The sequence below is a fragment of the Cornus florida genome, unplaced genomic scaffold, assembly GCF_030987335.1.
Source record: "Cornus florida cultivar Cherokee Brave unplaced genomic scaffold, ASM3098733v1 CherokeeBrave_3.0.0_Hap2_Chr08, whole genome shotgun sequence".
NCBI lineage: Eukaryota > Viridiplantae > Streptophyta > Magnoliopsida > Cornales > Cornaceae > Cornus > Cornus florida.
Genome location: NW_026775578.1, coordinates 39,663,377 through 39,682,945, shown reverse-complemented (window position 1 = coordinate 39,682,945; position 19,569 = coordinate 39,663,377). Strand labels below are relative to the sequence as shown.

Genomic DNA, 19,569 nt, shown 5'->3' with positions numbered 1-19,569 from the left:
CTCTTCTCAATCCTCCAATGGTCCTTAGGGATCGTTATACTCCAAATCAATATAATGCACCCACTTGCATTCAATTGCCAAATTTTCGTGCTCATCATTATGAGATTAAGGTTTCTACCATTAACATGTGCCCCCTTTTCTTAGGTTAAGTAATGAAGAGCCTTATAAACATTTAGATGAGTTCTTGGAAGTTTGTTCCACCATGAAAATTACAGATGTTCTAGAAGAAGTCCTAAAAATGAAGCTTTTCCCTTTCACTCTTCGGGATAAAGCTAAATATTGGTTTAACAACTTGTGGTCAAATACAATCACCTCTTGGGCACAATTGCAACAAAAGTTCCTAAAAAAGTATTATCCCGCAAGTCGAACCGATTCAATGAGAACTTTCATTCGTGAATTTGCACAAGAAGAAAGAGAACCCCTTCATGAAGCATGGGAATGTTTAAATGACTTGCTATGGAAGTGTCCACATCATGACATTCCTAAGTGGTAATTAGTTCAATGTTTCTTTTCAAGTTTATCCGATACTAATAAGGGCATTGTTGATGCTTCATGTGTTGGAAGTTATATAGAAAGAAATGAAGATGAAATTTGGCATCTCTTTGAAAAAATGAGTGAAAACTCAATGCATAAGTCTTCATCTTCTAGGGGGGCTCGCCTAGGAAATATGGGACAAAAAAAAGCTCTATGTCAAATAAACACTTCCATGGAAATTGCCGCCGAGGTTAAAAATCTTACTCAAAGGTTTGATACATTCCTTTTAAATCAAGGACCTGCAATTCAATCTCATCCTCATTATTCCAGTAAAATGTGCATGACTTATTCTAGTTACACTCACCATACTTCAAATTTCCCTCTTAGACAAATCATACCAAGTGAGTCTCAAGAACAAGCAAATGCAGCTTTCATTCATCAAGGGAACAACCCTTATTCCAATACTTACAATTCGGAGTGGAAAAATCATCCAAACTTTGCATAGAGAAATCAAGGAGACGGTGCAAACCCTCCTCAAACTCAAGGTTACCAAGCAAAGTATGGTCCCCCACATCTCCAAAATCAAAATCAGAATTCTCAAGGTTACCGTCCTTCATTCTATCCTCAGAATGTGAATCAATACTCTCATCCTCAAGTATAAGATTCTTAATCCTATTCTCATCCACAAGCATCAAATTCTTAATCTTACTCTAATCCAAATCAAGCGCCTCCCAAGAGTCCTGCTTTTGAGGACAAGGCCTTGGAAGCTTTAGGTGATCTCTGAAAGGATAATCAATTGTTTTATTCTCACTCTCAATTAATTGCAAAGCTTGAAGCTCAAATTGGGCAAATAACTAATTCTTTAAATGTGAAAGAGAAAAGTAAGTTGCCTAGTCAAATTGAGACCAATCCTAAGGAGCAATTTATGGCGTAAGAAAGTCCTTCATCGGGATTTTCTGGAAATGAGCAAGTTCAAGCAATTACCACTTTGAGGAGTTATAGGAAAGCGGATAATAAGGTAGAGAGACCTAAGGAGGATAGTGAATTGGCACAACCAAGTAGTTGCATCCATCCCATTATAAATCCTATTCTTACTCCCTTAGATGCTAGTGGTTCCAAAAGGGACATTCCATCATCTTCATCATCATCTCCCCAATTAGAGAAGCCTTATGAGCCAAAAGCTCCATTTCCTCAAGCTTTGAGAGAGACTTCATCATTTGGCAGACAAGAAGGAAAAATTCATGATATGATGGAAGTGTTTAAACAAGTGAAAATCAATCTTCCTCTTCTAGATGCAATTAGGCAAATTCCACCATATGCAGAGTTCTTGAAGGACTTGTGCACACAAAAAAGGAAGAGCAAGGGAAGGGACCTTAAGAAAGCGTTTTTAATGGAACAAGTGAGTTCCATCATTCTATCTAACACTCCTCTTAAGTTCAAGGATCCGGGTGCTCTGACTATTTCTTGTGTTATTGGAAACCAAGAGGTTCGTAGAGCTCTCCTTGATTTAGGTGCAAGTATTAATCTCATTCCATACTCTGTTTACTTGCAATTAGGATTAGGGGACTTGAAGCCAACATCGGTAGTCATCCAACTAGCCGATAGATCAATAAAAAACCGAGGGGAATTGTTGAGGACATCTTAATTAAGGTTGATAAATTTTATTTCCTTATTGGTTTTGTGGTACTTGATACTGATCCAGTCCCTAATCTTACCAATCACATTCCAGTCATCCTAGGAAGACCATTTCTTGCCACTGCCAATGCCACCATTAATTGTAGATCTGGCATTATGGACATCTCTTTTGGCAACATGATGGTTAAGCTTAATGTTTTCAATGCGAGTCAACATCCCACAGATGAAGATGAGTGTTTCCTAATGGATATTTTGGATGAAACCATAGAGAAAACTCTTCCCTCTATTCTGTCTACGGACCCTCTTGAGGCGTGCCTTTACAAAATGTTTGAAAGTTATGGTTTTGACACAGAAGGATCCATAAGTGAGGTGAATGCTTTAATGGACTCTGTTGCCACTTTGGATTTCCCACCTTGGAAAAGCAAGAAAGAACCTCTTCCTTCACTATCTAGTACTCCACCAGTTCCTTCTCTCATCTCTCCTCCTATTCTTGAGCTTAAGTTTCTTCCATCCAATCTCAAATACGCCTTCTTAAGCCCAAAAGAGACTCTTTCGGTCATCATTGCTTCAAATCTTGAAAATGACCAAGAGAATGATCTTTTGAAAGTGCTTAAAACTAACAAAGAAGCCATTGGATGGAGTGTGGCTGACCTAAAAAACATTGACCCTTCTATTTGTATGCATCGCATACACATGGAAGATGATGAAAAGTTATTTAAGGATGCTTGTAATACCCCTTAATTTTAAAAGGATAGTCTCAGCATTTTAATTATTGTCTTATTGCATTTTTATTGGATTATTTGCTTAATTATTTTTATTTCATTTTCTTTGCCTATTTGTTTAATTGTTGTTTTTATTTAATTGCGTTATTGCTTAATTGTTTTAAATTGTTTTTCTTTAATTAAATTATTTGTTTTTGTTTGTTTAATGAGTTAATTGGTTTATTTGATTAGTTAGTTTTATTAATTATTAAGAGAGTATTAGGGTTAGGTTTTCATGGACTTGTGGGTTAGCCGACTTAGTTATAGGATTATTTTTATAATGGTTTTCCATCTCTTAATATAATTCAACTTAGGTTTAAGTGTAGCCAAGGGAAAGGAAATCATATTCACGTATAGAGAAGTCTGGGAGAAAACAGAAAGATTGCCGAAAACCTTAGGAAGACGACGCTGAGATTTTGAACCGAAATCACAGGCAAGTTTTATAACTATCTCTCCCCCTTTGACCTGTGTTCTTTACATGCCTAACACAATTCCGGGAGTGAATAAATATTAAATTAAATTTAGTTTGCATGTTATATTCAATTAAAAACAATATGTGTTTTCATGATGTGGTATGCTGCTTGATTTTAAACTGTTCTTGCATAATTCTTGTTTTAATTGATGTTGATTAATGGTTAATGAATTTAGTTAGTTTTGGAACACACTGAGGCTTAGAATTAACCAGTAGAAACCTTGGAATGGAGGAACAAAGTAACTAGACACCGCCGGAGTTGAAACAGATGATGGAATAGAGGAAGAGCCGGCTCCCTTTTGAAGGGAGCAGGCTCCCCCAAGAAAAAAGGCGGCTCCCCAAGGTGGGGGGCCGAATCTACTACATTGGGAGGCAGCTCCCTAACCTAGGGAGCTGGCTCCATGAGTCTAGAAGGCGGCTCCCTTGGTTAGGGAGCCGGCTCCTTGCTGAATTTTGGTTTTTTTTTTCAATTTTCAGCGAGTTTTCTCTACGGTTGATGGATTTTTGAGGTTCCAGATGTATTTGGGAGCTGTAATGGATGACTTAAATGTTGTCTAGAGTCAAATTAAAACTCCAAAAGACAGGATAATGCAAAATGAAACACTTAGGGTTAATAGTTTAATCAGTATGAAATTATTAAATAATTTGCATCTATGAGGATTTGGATATTTTAATTTCTTATATATATGCTACAAATTTTTCTGTGAATGATTATCCAATTCTAATCATGTATCAGTGGTATAGAATAAGCATGTTAAAATCTATATTTTTCTTATGCTTGTTAAGGATTAATTGATGATTAAATTTTTAACATTTAGTGCATCAATTGTTGGACTGGTATTATAAGCATGATAGTTCGCCTATGTTTGTTATGCTTGCCATGGAATTAATTGATGTGTACTAAATATTTATGTTCTGTCAATTATATGGATTCTAGGGATAAATTGATATTTACATATATTGTTTATATTGTCAAGTATTGGATTCTGTGTAGTAGTATCAAATAAGCATGTTAGTTCATATATTTCTATTATGTTTATTATGGATTAGTTGATAGTGATATTTATATTGTCATCTATATTATCAACTACTAGATTGATGGATTATATGCACCGGTATGGGACGGTGGCATATTAGGGGGATTAGCTCAAAAACGCTAAATCTTATGTAATACCCCTAATTCTCAAAAGGATATAACTGAAATTTATTTATTTATTTTATATGCATTTTAATTGAATAATTGATTATTTGATCTGTGTGCATTTAAATATGTTTATTTGGCTATGTGTTTAATGGTTTTATTTGCTTAATTGGTAATTGTGTTATTTAAATTAATTGTAATTGTTTTTTATTATTATTTGATTATTCGTGACTTAGTTGATGTGTAATTTTTGGTAGCTTATATAATTTATGTGTGCGTTGCAGGTAAGTTTAGAGTTTAATTTATGTATAATAGGGTAGCCGACGTATTAATGGGCTGGGATTAGGATTAGGGTTTAGAAGGAACCTATATATATATATAGTCTGCTAGGTTATAAACCCTATTCACGACATAGTATCTTGAGAGGAAAAACAGAGGAAAACTAGAGAAACAAAGAGGTTTGAGGGGAAAAATATAGAGAGCTTTCAGCTATAGACTGAAGGTGTGCCACAGAGGAAGGAAGAGGTTGATGGTGGAATAGAACTGGAGCAGTAGGAAGGTTGCCGGTAGTCGTCCGTTCGTCAGAAACTCCATAAACGGCGGTGAAGATTTCAAACTGGAATCTTAAGGCAAGTTTTATTCTATCTCCTTCCTGTAAACTTGTGTTCTGTGCATTCTCTATAGTCTCCAGGAATCTAATTTAATTATTAAAACGGATGTTTATGCATGATAGAGTTTCTGTACAATTTTAAACTCCTCTTCGCTTTCGAAACTATGAACTGTTGTGTTTTTGTTTTAAATTTTTGTCAATAATTTCACAAGGAAATTTGAGGAGTTTCTAGGGTTGAATGAACTTGAATTGAACCTTAGGAATGTAAGAAAAAGTTCTGGAACGGAGGGTTGAACTTCGCCGGAAGCGAAGAAGACAAACGGAGAAAACATAAACTGTTACGATTATGGTTTAAGCTTTTGATAAGTAATTCATACTAGAATTAGAGACGTGTTTAGGCTTGTTAGGACTTAAATTGAACCTTAAAAATCTTTAACAAAGGTGGGACAGAGGACTGAGACCTTGCTGGACGCGAAGAAGGCAACACAGAGGAAGCAGAGAAGGAAAAACGGAGGCTGGGGAAGTGAAGGCAGCTCCACCCTTCAATGGAGGCGGCTCCATTGAAGTGGAGCCAGCTCCACAAGGTGTTGAGGCAGCTCCAATGTGGGTGGAGCTGGCTCAACCTAAAATTGGAGCCGGCTCCTCTTTTGAAATTGCTTAGTAAATGGTTTTTTTACATTTTCGGATATTTTTCTGATTTTAGGGGCTTAAAGGTAATTACTGGAAAATAAAGGGGGTTCCAAATGTGTAAAAATTAACCTATTAAGACCCTCGAACAGTTGGTTTATGCTAGGGTGCTAATCCTAAGGGGCATCATGAAACGGAAACGTAGAATAGGCATGCTGCCAAGGAAGGAGGAAGGTTTAAGTTACTAAGTTTGTTTTAATAACTTAAACTAACTGGTATTGAATTATTTTTGGGATGTTATATAAATTATATATATAAATTAAAGGAGGCCAGAAAGGTCAGTTTACGACATGGTCACAGACTTCATTAACTTAGATATTAAATGGCATGTTGTCAGGAGTGGTAGGAATTTTAGTTGCTAGTTTTGTTTTAGCGAACTAAATGGACTAGTATGGGAATACTGTTGGGGTTTCATATATTCTACAGTTTGGACTTCAGAGTGTCATATTACATCAGGCACAGGTTTTGGAGTGGAGGGCCAAATGGACGTCATGTGATGTAAACGTTAACTTTCATACCGTCAAGGATTATGGAGGATTTCATTACTAGTCTTTGTTTTAGTGATTTCAATAAACTAGTATGAGAGTATGGTTTGGGATTTCTAATATAATGTGGTCAGTTTAAAATTCTGAAAATCATTATATCATGTTATGGATATTAATTGCTGAACTAATATATTTCCTGTTCTGTCAATTATATGGGGAATGGATGGTTTAAATTGTTTATCATTACTGTAGCAATTTGAACGAATGTTTCGTGATTTTAATCATGTAATGTATGTATAATAGAATCTTGCTTATATCTGATTGCTGTTATGTCAGACTCTGGATGTATTTGATGTTCTAATGAATGTACATCATTTGTGGATCATTTGCATTATATGTACTGGTATGGGATGGTGACATATCAAGGATGGATTAAATCAAAAAGCTAAGTCCTACCGCTTCATACACACAGAATGGATTAACTAAAACAGTTAAATCCTACATGGATGCATGTCCTGTCAACTAAAACAGTTGAACGACATAATGGATGATTGTTTTATTTTTCTGCATTAGGAAGGAACTTATATATATACTTATGGTACCGTGATACGAGCTTGAGTCTCCTGATCACGGTTAGGGTGCGTATATCGCAAAGGTTGTGTAGCTAGATATAGCTGATGTTCCCTGGTAGGTCTAGGTACTTGGCCGCTGGAAAACGTGTTTTATATGTCACCTTCTATCCAGGCTGAACTATGTTATTGGCTAGTGAGCATCATATAGTGTGTGTATATATATATATATATATATGGATTATTTTAAATATTACCGAGCTATCTAGGATGTATCTGTGTATCGGGTTTATGTACGGATTGTAGTAGATTGGAACTTGCATGTGGGCCTGACCCACTCTTATTTTTCAGGTGTTCGTCAGTACCAGGCTTAGAGCTTAATCATGTTGATGTAGATACAGACTCTCACTCTTCCGACTACATAGGATTTTCTTTCTTACTTTAGTTTAGATTTTAATTTTGTAAACGTTTTATCAGTTGGAATTATTAGGGGTCTACTAGATGGATTCCCGAGTTATATGGATTTGAAGGACTTAGATTATATTAATTTATTATTTAAAGTTTGAGGATTTTTATTAGGGGTGGCAATTCGGGTTCGCGTGTCATAATCGTGTCGTGTCGAACTAAGGGTATAACACTAAACAGGTCAACCCGAACACGACACGATTAATAATCGTGTCACATATCCTAAACCCGAACACGACATGTTTATTAAACGGGTAACACGACACGACAAGTGTAACCTGTTTAATAAACGTGTCGTGTTAGGTCTTGTTTAATGACCTGTTTAACATGTTAACCCGTTTAACCTGTTTAACATATTTAAACGTTTAACCCGTTTAACACGCTTACCCACTTACATAATAAAACTAAATCAATTAACATTGTGGATACGGTGTCAAAATCTGATTCAAGCTTCTTAACAATATAAATGGAGCAACAAATAGAGCCCACAAACAAACAGAAGAATAAATTTACTAAAATCATCATAAACATCATTATCATCACTGGTTTTAACAGGAGATCTTTCACTGGTTTTAACAGGAGATCTTTCTTTGGAATCTTAATCTTGAGCACACCATTCTTCAACACCACCGTGATATCCTCCACCTTGTAGTAGCCCCAAGGGATTTGGATGTTGCCGGAATACTTCCTCGGATAATACTTTCTCGGATAAAACTTCTTCTCATGCTCCTTGTCCACCTCTTCCTCTCCGTTCACGTGCAGAGAGTTACCATCAACCCACACATATTTCAACTGATCCAAGGGTAAAAAATAAATCAACCAAAATAAATCCAATAATTAGAGCCATCATCACATCCAATCTAGATCTAAACACATGCATATACAAAACCTAATTATAGAACCTCTGAATCAATTAATCCATTTTAGATACATACAAAACCTAATTGTAAGAAACTTTGAATCAATTAATCCATTTCAGATTGAATAATCATTTTAGTACATCCAACAAGAACATCTAACCAGCTGAAGGATGTAGATCTGTACCATAATAATTAGAAAAACAGAATAACCTAAATACAAAAATTTAGAAAGAGAGAGAGAGAAAGGGGGATGTGGTATACCAAACTGACCTTGGTTTGGAGAGTGGTGTTCACTTCGTTAAAGACACATCAGAGGTTAGCGAACTCCTTGTGAGCCTCAGCTAAGAGAAAAGACCGAGAGAAATAGAGGAAAGAGGAGAGACAGAAAGAGAGATTGAAGAGTGAAGTCTGTGAACTGTGAAGAGAGGCGCCGTGTAAGAGACTAAGAGTATGACTGTATGAGATATATTTTCATTATTTTGTATAAAAGGCTTAAATCTTAATAGGGTTTCTTATGAACCATGAAATGACCAAAATGTCCCCTAATAATCAGGTCAAAACAGGTTATACGGGTTAACGGGTGACACATTTAATTAAACGGGTCAAAACGGGTTAAACGGGTTGAGCCATAAAACCCGAACACGACACGTTTAACTAAACGGGTTATTCGTGTCAACCCGTTTACGACACGAACCCGTTTATGGTAAACCCATTACCCATTTAACTCGTGTCGTGTACGTGTCGTGTTGGCGGGTCGTGTCGAACTTTGCCACCCCTAATTTTTATTTTAGATTTCTTTCAGCGTATTATTAATTTATTCTTAATTCAGTTTTTATTCCTGCTTGTTTACATATTAATTGTTTGGTATCCCTCGGATCTGTGCTCGGACTTGATCACCCGTGGCTCTAGAATCGAGAGGTATCACATCTTACCTACTCTGGGATAAAGGAATGGATTAACTATAAAGCTAAGTCCTATTGATTTATCGTGTCAAGACAACGAATAATTGAGCGGCACTGATATGGTTTCTCGATGGATTTTAAATATGTAAAATTATGGTACCTCGATATGAGCGTGAGTCTCAGAATCGACGGTTAGGGAGCGTATATGCATTGGGATGCATAGTTGGCTATGATAGTTGGAGGTGTACCCTGTTAAGTCTAGATACTCATGCCCACTTCAAGTGCGTTTTGCATGTTACCTATTAGTCAGGTTGAGACCGGCTTGTAGTCCAGTGAGAGTCCTTTAGTGTGGATATATATATATATAGTTATTGTTGAATTGTTTAAGATGTACATGCGTACCGGGCCTCTGCTTGGATTGTAGTAGTATAGAACTTGTGCGTGGGCCTGACCCATTTTTATATTTTCTCGGTATCAGGCGATTTCAGTCTTAGAGCGTGATCGAGCTGAGCAGAGACAGTCACTCATTCTTCCGATTATGTAGGACTGCTTCTTTTATTTCAGTTTTACTTTTGGATTTTATTCTAGTGGTTTGCATTTCAGTTTGTGTTTTTATTAGGGGTCCACTAGAGATGGATTCTCGATTTGTTTAATTATTGGAGGATATTTATGGAGGTTTTGGATTATTGGATTTTTTATCATTTAATTTTAAGGATTTTATTTTAGTTATCTTTTCAGCCTTTATTATTTATTTATTATTTCATTTTGTATTCTGTGTTCAATTACATATTAATTGTTTAGTATCCCTCGGATCTATGCTCGGACTTAATCACCCGTGGCTCTAGAATCGAAGGGTATCACAATGCTCAAAGGAAATTGAACCTAAATATGAAGGAAGTTGTCATGAAAGAGGTTATGAAACTTCTAGATGCGGAAATCATTTATTCTATCTCTGATTCCAAGTGGGTTAGTCCAACTCAAGTGGTTCCCAAAAATTCGGGAATCACAGTTGTTGAAAATGCTAAGGGTGATCTCATCTCGAAACGCACCGCCACTTCGTGGCATGTTTGCATAGATTACCGAAAGCTGAATTCTGCCAATAAGAAGGACCATTTTTCATTGCCTATCATTGACCAAATCTTGGAAAGATTGGCCGGGCAATAATATTATTGCTTCCTAGATAGTTACTCGGGGTACAATCAAGTGGCCCTAGATCCATTGGATCAAAAAAAGACCATCTTCACATGTCCTTTCGGTACATTTGCTTATCGACGGATGCCTTTTGGATTGTGCAATACTCCTGCCACTTTCCAAAGGTGTATAATGTCAATTTTTTCGAATATGGTGGAGAAGTATTTAGAAGTCTTCATGGATGACTTCTCAGTTTTTGGGTCCTCATTTGATTCGTGTCTCCAAAATTTTAAAAAAATACTTCAAAGATGTCGTGAGACTAATCTTATGTTAAGTGGGGAAAAGAGCCATTTCATGGTTCAAGAAGGAATCATGCTTGGACATGTCATTTCTAAAAGAGGAATAAAAATAGATAAAGTGAAAGTTTAATTGATTTCCGAATTGTCTCCACCTACTACGGTGAGAGAAATCTGCTCATTTCTAGGACATGCCGGTTTCTATCGTCGGTTCATCAAAGACTTTAGCAAAATTGCTAGACCCTTGTGCAACCTTCTTGCCAAGGAGACTCTATTTGTCTTTAATGAAGCATGCCTAAATGTTTTTCATCAACTTCGCACTTTTCTATCATCTGCTCCCATCATGCAACCTCTAAATTGGTCCTTACCATTTGAGATTATGTGTGATGCCTCCGATTTCGCAATGGGTGTTGTTTGGGGTAAAGGGTAGGTAAGCTACCATGTGCTATATACTATACCAGTAAGACTTTCTCGGGTGCCCAATTGAACTATTCTACCACCGAGAAAGAATTACTTGCCTTAATATATACCCTTGATAAATTTCGGTCATATCTCTTAGGATCTAAGGTAATTGTGTTTTCCGATCATGCCGCTCTTAGGCATCTTTTAATGAAAAAGGAAACCAAACCTCGCTTGATAAGATGGATCCTACTTCTTCAAGAATTTGACTTTGAAATCAAGGATAAAAAGGGCTCAGACAATGTCGTTGCCAATCATCTGTCTAGATTAATGGTTGAATCTTCTCCAAATCTTGAAATTCATTAATCATTTTCGGATGAACAACTCTTTCAAATCTCAAATGGGACGTTGCCTTGGTTCTCTGACATTGTTAACTATCTTGTAATCGGCAAACTTCCCATTAATTGGTCAAAACAAGAAAATGACCGATTCTTTGCTAACATCCGAAAATACTATTGGGAAGATCCCATTTTGTTTTGTTATTGCCTGGATCAAATCATAAGGAGATGTGTGCCGGAAAGTGAAGTTCTGAGCGTCCTTGTGTTTTGTCACATACTTGCTTGTGGTGGGCATTTTAGTAAAAAAAAGACCGCTTTGAAGGTTCTTCAAAGTGGGCTCTTCTGGCCACTATTCACCGAGATACCTATAACTTTTGCAAGGTGTGTGTTCGGTGCCAAAAGTTGGGATCAATGTCAAAGAGAGACATGATGCCCTTAACTTCAGTCTCCTTGCTTGATAAGATGGATCCTACTTCTTCAAGAATTTGACCTTGAAATCAAGGACAAAAAGGGCTCCGACAATGTCGTTACTGATCATCTGTCTAGATTAATGGTTGAATCTTCTCCAAATCTTGAAATTCATTAATCATTTTCGGATGAACAACTCTTTCAAATCTCAAATGGGATGTTGCTTTGGTTCGCTGACATTGTTAACTATCTTGTAACCGGCAAACTTCCCATTAATTGGTCAAAACAAGAAAAGGACTGATTATTTGCTAACATCCGAAAATACTATTGGGAAGATCCCATTCTGTTTTGTTATTGCTCGAATCAAATCATAAGGAGATGTGTGCCGAAAAGTGAAGTTCCAAGCGTCCTTGTGTTTTGTCATATACTTGCTTGTGATGGGCATTTTAGTAGAAAAAAGACCGCTTTGAAGGTTTTTCAAAGTGGGCTCTTCTGGCCCACTATTCACCGAGATACCTATAACTTTTGCAAGGTGTGTTCGGTACCAAAAGTTGGGATCAATGTCAAAGAGAGACATGATGCCCTTAACTTCAGTCGTCGTGGTTGAAATCTTTGATGTATGGGGCATAGATTTTATGGGACCATTCCCAATGTCTTATGGCTTTCAATACATTCTTGTTACAGTTGATTATGTGTCAAAGTGGGTTGAGGCTTGTGCTACCAAAATGAATGACCACTCCGTGGTAATTCCATTCATCAAATCAAACATTTTTGCTCATTTTGGTATGCCAAGGGCCATAATAAGTGATGGAGGAAAACATTTCTATAATCAATTCTTGAAGCAACTCTTTTTGAAATACTCTGTCACACATAAAGTGGCCACTCCCTACCATCCCCAAATAAGTGGGCAAGTTGAGGTATCTAATAGGGAAATCAAGCACATTCTTGAGAAAACTGTTAATTCAACCCGAAAATATTAGTCAAGGAAACTGAATGATGCTTTGTGGGCTTATCGAACGGCTTACAAGACTTCAATAGACATGTCTCCATATAGACTTATTTATATAAAGCCTTATCATCTTCCAGTTGAGCTAGAACACAAAGCACTTTGGGCAATAAAAGGCTTAATCTTGATCTTGATCAGGCTGGAAAGGACCGTTTGCTCCAAATCAATGAGCTAAAGGAATTGAGAAATGAGGCCTATAATAGTTCAAAAATTTACAAGGCAATGATTAAAGCATTTCATGATAAACATATTGTGAAAAAGTCCTTTGAGCCTGGGCAAAAAACATAGCTTTTCAACTCTAAACTCAAATTCTTTCCTGGAAAGCTTCAAACTAAATGGGAAGGCCCTTATCTAATCATCTCCGTCTCACCTCATGGGGCGGTTGAACTTCAAAATTTAAAAGATGAAAGGACCTTCAAAGTAAATACAAAGGCTTAAACCATTCATTGATGGATAAGCTCTTCAAAGAAATGTGGAATCCGCCCTCCTGGTGGATCCCATTTACTTTGAAGATTAAGAGCATTTCACATCTTTCTAGCGACGTTAAACACTAGTTGTATTAAGTTCATCCTTCATTCTAAAATAAAAATAATGAATATATATATATATATATATATATATATATATATATATATTTGCGTGTAAGTACGAGGTGTCGGGCGATCATTTGCCCGACCTTGGGCGACCATCGCCCGAAAAATAAATAAATAAATAATTTTCTTTGCATTCTTTATTTCATTGCATTTTTTTATTTCTTTACATTTTATTGTTGTTTATGTACGTACATGTTATGTTTTTTTAAAAACAATTAAAAAAAAAAAAAAACAGTTGTTTAAAGTTACATTCCCTTGTATAGTGTATGTTTACTTTCCTTTTCATTTTTTATTTTTCTTTCATTTTGTTTCTTTACATGCTTTCATAAAAAGATAAATAAAAAAAAAAATGTTTTTTTTTTTTGTTTTTTTTTCCATTGTGCACTTCTACATAGTTGTACATGTTTTCATTCTTACTAAGGGTTTCATCTCATATCTCTTTGTATCGTGTTATATATTGTTTTGGACTATATGTATTGTTTATCCCATGTGATATTTAATGTGAGTTTGCTAGTATGATTATACAGCTAGATTTTTTCATCCAAGTTTGGGAAAGACATCTTTCCTACTGGATCATTGCCGAACTTCATAGTCTTTGCCATCACGGTATACTCTTTCCATCATTTTTCATTGTTCTCATTGCATATTGAGGATAATGTACAGTTTAAGTTTGGGGGTAAGGTCATCATGATTCATTCTATTTTAAGTTAAGCCTTAAATGCATGATGAGATTTGAGATGTGTTTAGCAATGATTCGAACTTTTGAAGCATAGTACCTTTGAAAAGTAAGTTGTTAGAGTCTAATACTTCTTGTATGCTTTAGGATACCATTTAGGGGTAAATTTTAATTTTTGACATTATGTTTGCTTTTGTGGTACACATCATCTTGTTGGTTGAAAATACTTTGAGAGTTGATTCTAGAATTCTACACTTGCACTTGTGCACACTAGCATTCAATTTGTGGGGTACATACTTAGTTGATTATTGTTTTGATTTATCCCAATTGAGCTAGTATGCTTTAAAAACTTTCATTCTTAATAAAATGACCTTGCAAAGAAAAGAAATAAAAGCACTCACCAAAGGTGAGCAAAATCACTCGCCAAAGGTGAGAAATAGAAATAGAAATAGAAATAGGATAACAAAATAAATAAATAAATAAAAAGAAAAAGAAAAAAAGAAAAGCATTCAACAAAGGTGGAAAAAAAAATGAAAAATGAAAAAAAAAATGAAATCAATTAAAAAAAAATGTTTGATTGAATAACAAGGTTCATTGAATGTCTTGATGTCTGGTATTATATCTGTATACTAGTTTGAGGGTAAGGTTGTGCCATTACTTTGATTTGCTATGATAGCAACACATTTTGATGCCAGTTCACTTAAAAAGAATGAGAGAATTGATTCAATTTATATGATTAATTGCTTGATGTGTAGAGGACCATTCTTGCTTATATGATGTTGAAATATTGAGAATAGCTTAGAAATGGCAGAAATTTGCATACTTGAAGTACTCTACTTTCAACACTTGTTTGATATGTGTTGTTACTTCTCAAGTAAGAAAGAGCTATTGATGTTTATGGGCACTATTTCTAGAAACCCTCACGAGACTTCACTCGTCCACTAGGGGTAACCTAGGGGTTGAAAAAGCTTGTTGCATATGCTAAATGCAATCGTGATCCCTACGAAAGTGCTGTTATCTTTATTTGCTTTATTAGTTCATAGTTGTTTATATGTTTGTTTCATTTTCATACTGTAGTTCATTGCAAGGGACAAGCAATATCTAAGTTTGGGGGCGTGATAAGTGCTTAAATGTTGCACATTTCAGCACCTAAGTTAGGGTATTTTAGTCTGTGCATTTATCTTATTTTTATATTTTAGTCCTAATTTATGTTTATGTGTATTTTAGGGCAATAAAGTTCAAACAGGTTTAAAGCAGTCCATTACCGCATTTTTGGAAACAATCAGAAAGTTCCAGAACATTTTAGAAGAAATCAGAAAAATGCCAAGGATGCAGCAGAATACACTGCGTCTGGACACCAAAAGCTGCGTCTGGACGCTATGTTGCTGGCAACAATTTAAGTTACGAGTTGGACCTGTTTTGATGGCTACAGGATTTTGTCTTTTGGGCTTATTTTTGTAACTGATGGTCTTTAATAGGGCTTGTTACTTAAGGGCCCAGTGAACCATTAGTTTAGGGTTAGTTATTATTTTATTTAGGTTAGTTTTTATTATTATATTATTAAGTTTTATTTTTTGATATATCGATATTCTCTCTAGAAAACGCGAAAAAGAAGAAACAGAAGAACGGACTAGGGTTTGGAAGAAAAAGCTCAGAAATGATCAATCTAAGGATGGAGATTATTCTGTCTTCAACTCCATTAACCATGAGTGGCTTATTCTTCTACTTAGGGTTGGATAAACCCTAAGCATGTAACCTAACTTCTCTATCTTTTACTATTTTGGGGATGTAAATTGTGTAATTTTTGTATAGACTTTGAATGTTATTGAATAAATTCTTCCAATTGGTTATCAATGATAAATTCATGTTGTCTTCTGTGTTTTTTATTGTTAATCAACCTTTACACTTGATTTCTCTGTGAATTGAATCTTGTGATGTCTATGCATGTTGATAATTAGTTGTAGTTGTGCTTCAATTTGATGGAAATTGCTTTTACTTGATGGATGGTACTACATAATTAGGTTAATTCATTGTCTGATTAATGGTTTAAGTTCATGTTTAATTAGTTTAATTTAAGTTTAATTAGTTTAATTGCATTTTAATTATTAGGTAAGTAGACCATCCATACTTGTGTTTGAATTCCAATCTCTTTGTCACAATTGCATTACCTTCTTGATTGATATATGTTAACATTTTAACTTGAATTGATGAGTCACGCTTTAGATTGATGAATTATACTACACCTAGTTTAATTGTCATTGAGTAGGTAATTTAAGCTTGAAATTGATGATTCATACCTTTCTTTGCAAATGTTAGCTACATTTAGGCCTGATCACGATTCGGATCGGTTCGGTTTGGGGATAAATCCCAAGCCGAACCGGTTCCCACAGATTGGTTAAAACTGAAACCGAATCGATCCGTGGGGATATTCAATCCGAACCAAACCGATCCGTGAGTTAACGGATCGGATCGGATCGGTTCCCCGGATTGGGCTGATTGGGCCTTTTCAAACAGCCCATTCAATTATGGCCCAGATCGGATCAGTTCCTCGGATTGGACTGATTGGGCTTTTCAAACAGCCCATTCAATTATAGCCCATTATCAAAATTTATGTATTCAATCTGCAACAAGATTTATAACAGGCCATTCAATTATAACAATTATAACAGCCCATTCAATTATAACAATTATAACAGCAATAGATTTACTAAAATTTCAAAATATATTTGGCACATATAAATACCACCACAAACTTAAATTACCTAATAACAAAAAAAATATATATAAATCATCCGGAAGTGAAAATAATATTACAGTACCAAATATAAATTATCCAAATAGAACAAAACAAAATACTTAAATAGTAGCCCAGTAGCTCACTAGCATAAATAAATAAATAAATAATAGCACAATAAAACATCAAACAACAGTCTTGACTAGCAGCAAAACAACTCTGAAAATGGCAGCAAGCAAGGCTAGCTTTAAATCTAAATCTGAAACCGTAGTCACATCTACAAAATAACATAATTTAATTAAAAATCCACAATATGATATTTATTTATAAATTGAATAAAAATGTAACAAATTGTTAACATTTACTAGAGTCGTATTGTTCAAGTTCGTCCAACTTTTCTTCAACATCAATTGGTATTGGTGAAGCCCGTAACCAATCTTGTGTACAAATTAAGCATTCCACAAGCTTTGGAGTTAAAGAACTACGGAATTGATCAAGCACACGACCTCCAGTGCTAAAAGCGAACTCTGAAGCAACAGTAGAGACTGGAACAGCTAGAATATCTCTTGCAATTTCAGAAAGTATTTTATACCTACTTCCGTTCACCTTCCACCAATTCAAGATGTCAAATTCTGGAACAACATCTTCACAAGCTTCCTCCAAATATTTTTCCACTTCCGACTTAGGAGTAGAACTTTCTTTTTGTATCTTGCGCTTCTTGTACAAAGAGGAAAAATCATCTTCTACATTTCCATCATCAACTCCCACCTCATTTGCAATATTACTTGTTCCACTAGAGCTTTAAGTAAATGCATGAAACTTTGCATATTCACTAAAAATGCGGTTGAATGTATCCATTACCTTCTTCCTAAGGTTTTCAACCATTTCAAGAGAATAAAGTTGGGAATAGCCAAATTCCATAAATTCCAATTTATAACGAGGATCCAACACAACCGCAAGCACCACCAACATGTTCACTTTTTCAATGCTTCCCCAATATTTGTCAAATTTAATTTTCATTTTTGATGCCATATTACTTAACCAAATATCGGAACTCTTTGACCACGTATTTAACAACTTTTCAATTCCTAACACTTCATGAAAATATCTATTGGAAGTAACATACAAAGATCTGGAAAGCTTGTTAGTGGCGTCATAAAATATTTTTAAAAAAAAAATCAAAACTCAAGCATATTCCCAATCAGTACTAGAAGGAGCTTTATTATTAACTTCCGGTAGGAATTGAATATCATCATCTTCTAACCTTTTAAAAGCCTTTTGAAACTTTACGGCCACCTCTAACATAAGGTATGTGGAATTCCATCTAGTTGAAACATCTAGGCACAAATGTGACTTAAATGTTATATTCTCCCTCTTCACACATGCTTGAAAACGCTCTCCCCGTTGTGGAGAACTCCTAACATACTTCACAGCCTCACAAATTCGAACTATTGAACCATTTACATCACTCAAACCATCTTTCACAATCAAATTCAATATATGTGCACAACACCTCATATGAAAACATTCACCACCTAAAAGGAAAGAGCCAACATTCCTAGCAAGCTTCTTTTCTTTCAAATATGCAACCGCAAGATCATTTGAACTAGCATTATCAACCGTGAATGTACACAATTTGTCTATACCCCAATCAAGCAAACAAGTCTCAACTGCACGACCAATTTCCTTACCCTTGTGACTAGGTATTATACAAAAATTCAGAATTCTTTTGTGTAAGGTCCAATTCTTATCAAAGAAATGAGCCGTGAGACACATATAAGAAAGATTTTGAATTGACGTCCATATATCAGTGGTGAAACAAATTCTTTGATTGAGTTGATTCACTAAGGTTTTCAACCTCTTCTTTTCTATAGCATACAATTTCAAACAGTCCCTAACCACAGTAAAACGTGACAACAATTTGAATTTTGGCTGCAAGACACTAAGAAAATAACAAAAACCTTCACGTTCAACAAACTTGAAAGGTAATTCATCAATGATAATCATTTTAGTAAGTGCTTGTCTACACAACTCCTGATCAAATTTCCAAGAAACCATAACACCTTCTCCTTCAGTAGTTGACTGAAACGAAATGAGTTTTTGTTTCTTGTTAACATTAAATGGATATTGTTGGCATCTACTTATGTGGTTCCTCAATGTACTTGTCCTATTTCCACTAGACCATGAATAAGATGCACTACAATAGTTGCATTTCACATTATAATTTAACTTAGTACAGTTAGGGCCTTTCTCTTTTGTGAAATGGTCCCAAACATCAGATATGAAACTGTTTTTGGTAGCACATACCTGCGTGTTTAAATCATCATCATTGGTGCCAACAACAGTAACTTCAGGCCTTGGAACATTAGAATTTTCTGCAGTTGTCATCTGCCAGGAAAAAAAATTGTTACAAAAAATTAGTGGAAGATTGCCATAAAGTAATTATAATCTACTGATGAAACAAAAGTACTTGATGATGCAGTTCCTTTAGAAGTATCAGTCAAATATTAAAATGTGAAAGATGAAAGGAACTGGATGAAATAAAGGACAAATTGAGTTTAATTAGTTCTGTCAAATGAAAATACTGTAGTATCACAATCTTACACATTTAGTTAAAAGGATTTATTTGAGTTATAAATAGGTGGTGGGTCAAAGTCCAACATTTCTACATATTTAAAAACACATATATAATCAATGGCTACTATTTTTTCTTGATTGTGAAACACAGAGAATTCCCACGAAAAAAAAGTGATAGAAAATAAAAATTACAATAATTTACTTCATACCAAATAGTACTTAATTCATCCAAATATTAATATATATGAAACATAGTTGTCATTCTCAGACAGATTTCCCAGTAACACTTTGACAGCTTCACAAATTAAGAATAGAGATGAACAAAATCAACCAAGAACTTATTTCCCAAA

General features: G+C 35.2%; 1 protein-coding gene and 1 pseudogene across 1 annotated transcript; both read right to left on the bottom strand.

Moving 5' to 3' along the window:
• Positions 1–382: 382 nt before the first annotated feature.
• Positions 383–480, bottom strand: LOC132272073 (small nucleolar RNA R71; annotated as a pseudogene).
• A 17,347-nt stretch (positions 481–17,827) lies between these two features.
• Positions 17,828–19,030, bottom strand: LOC132270093 (zinc finger BED domain-containing protein RICESLEEPER 2-like). The gene has a single exon (XM_059771297.1). The coding sequence runs from the start codon at positions 19,028–19,030 to the stop codon at positions 17,828–17,830; it is 1,203 nt and encodes a 400-aa protein (XP_059627280.1).
• Between the last annotated feature and the right edge of the window lie 539 nt (positions 19,031–19,569).